The 1333-nt window shown below is 48.6% G+C and overlaps 1 protein-coding gene across 1 annotated transcript; it reads right to left on the reverse strand.

Annotated features, from left to right (window-relative positions):
* On the reverse strand, positions 888 to 1333 carry LOC8076574. The gene is made up of 2 exons (XM_002445010.2): positions 1216 to 1333; positions 888 to 1119 (listed from the first exon to the last, which is right to left on the reverse strand). The coding sequence occupies exons 1-2, from the start codon at positions 1313 to 1315 to the stop codon at positions 902 to 904; spliced, it is 318 nt and encodes a 105-aa protein (XP_002445055.1). The 5' UTR covers positions 1316 to 1333; the 3' UTR covers positions 888 to 901.

A 1333-nucleotide genomic window follows, 5' to 3' on the forward strand; every position in this document is an offset into this window, starting at 1 on the left:
GCTTCCAAATTCCAATGGAACGCAGAACTAGCTCACACATGGAACCAAGCAAGATGACACAAATGGAGAGTCCCTATAGCTGACCGTGCTCTATTTGGATGTGGGAGTCTCTGCAGTCTCATCGATTTTAGAATCGTACGTTCTTATCAATACCAAACAGGCCAACCATGGAAAGAGCGACGATAGACAATTGCGCATGTCAACAGCTGGCCGGGCTCCTCTTGCCGTGCGGGAGTGCACTGGCCGAACATGAGGCAGCGATAGATCATCATCGCCGGCGTCTAATTGTCTCAGCCACCGCCGCTGCTGCCTAATGGAAGGCATGGATTCTGAAATGTAGGCGTATGCATTTGTGGTTGTGGGATTGAATGGATCGAGACGAGCAGAAAGAAAACTCTCACATGTGAAAGTGAGCTAGTTCCTGGCCCACTAAATTTTATTTCCGCTACACAACTTAAGTTCTTCTCAATTGGTTCCTTCTAATTTTTAACCATTCGATCTAGCCAAACGAAGAGCTCTCATTAATACCAAGCACTGTAAACATTTCTCAAGATATTTACATATGCACTTGCCCATTTCATTTTGAAATTGGCAGCCGCCTCATCCTCTCTTTCCTCTGCGTTCTCCTTTCCGCACCCTGGGTTTCCACTAGAGACGACGCTCTCAGCCTCAATGGGAGATCGATCCCTGCTAGCGCCGGTACCCGGCCATGCCGGCACGAATATCTCTACTCTATGCGTGTGCCTGCCCAACACGTTTAATTTGGAACGCATGTATTCTTGGCAAAACCCCAATCGTTTATTCTCAGTGGCTGTCAAGAAGATTACATCTTTGGCGACGATGGTCGGTATACATCAATCATCAAGTTTCTCAAACAAACAACTAGAGAGTTTAGAAACGTCTAGACGCAGTTGGTCTTGCAGGGGCAGTTGGCGGCGCACTCCGGCGCCGATGGCCAGCACAGGTTGTCCTTGCTACAGCAGAAGAGCGCCGACAGATCATGGGGATTCTGGTTATAGTGACATCCGTTGAGCAAGTCATTGTCGTCGTGGATGATCGCCTTGTTGTCGCCGCCGACGACCATCATCTTGCTCTTCCTGCCGTCTATGCTACTCTGACCTGAAGAACATCAAACAGACATATAATCCTCCTCTCATGTCAAAGGAAAACAAACGCATCGACAAAAATTTGAGATTGATTCGTGCACTTGATTACCGCTGATGGGTGCAGGAATGGCAGAGAATGCCAGAAGAACCAATGCAAGCAGGAAGAGTCCTTGGCTGCTGCTGCTGCTGCGCTTCACGAATGTCGCCATTGTGACTGAGTGGTGAGG

The sequence above is a fragment of the Sorghum bicolor genome, chromosome 7 (assembly GCF_000003195.3).
Source record: "Sorghum bicolor cultivar BTx623 chromosome 7, Sorghum_bicolor_NCBIv3, whole genome shotgun sequence".
NCBI classification, from domain to species: domain Eukaryota; kingdom Viridiplantae; phylum Streptophyta; class Magnoliopsida; order Poales; family Poaceae; genus Sorghum; species Sorghum bicolor.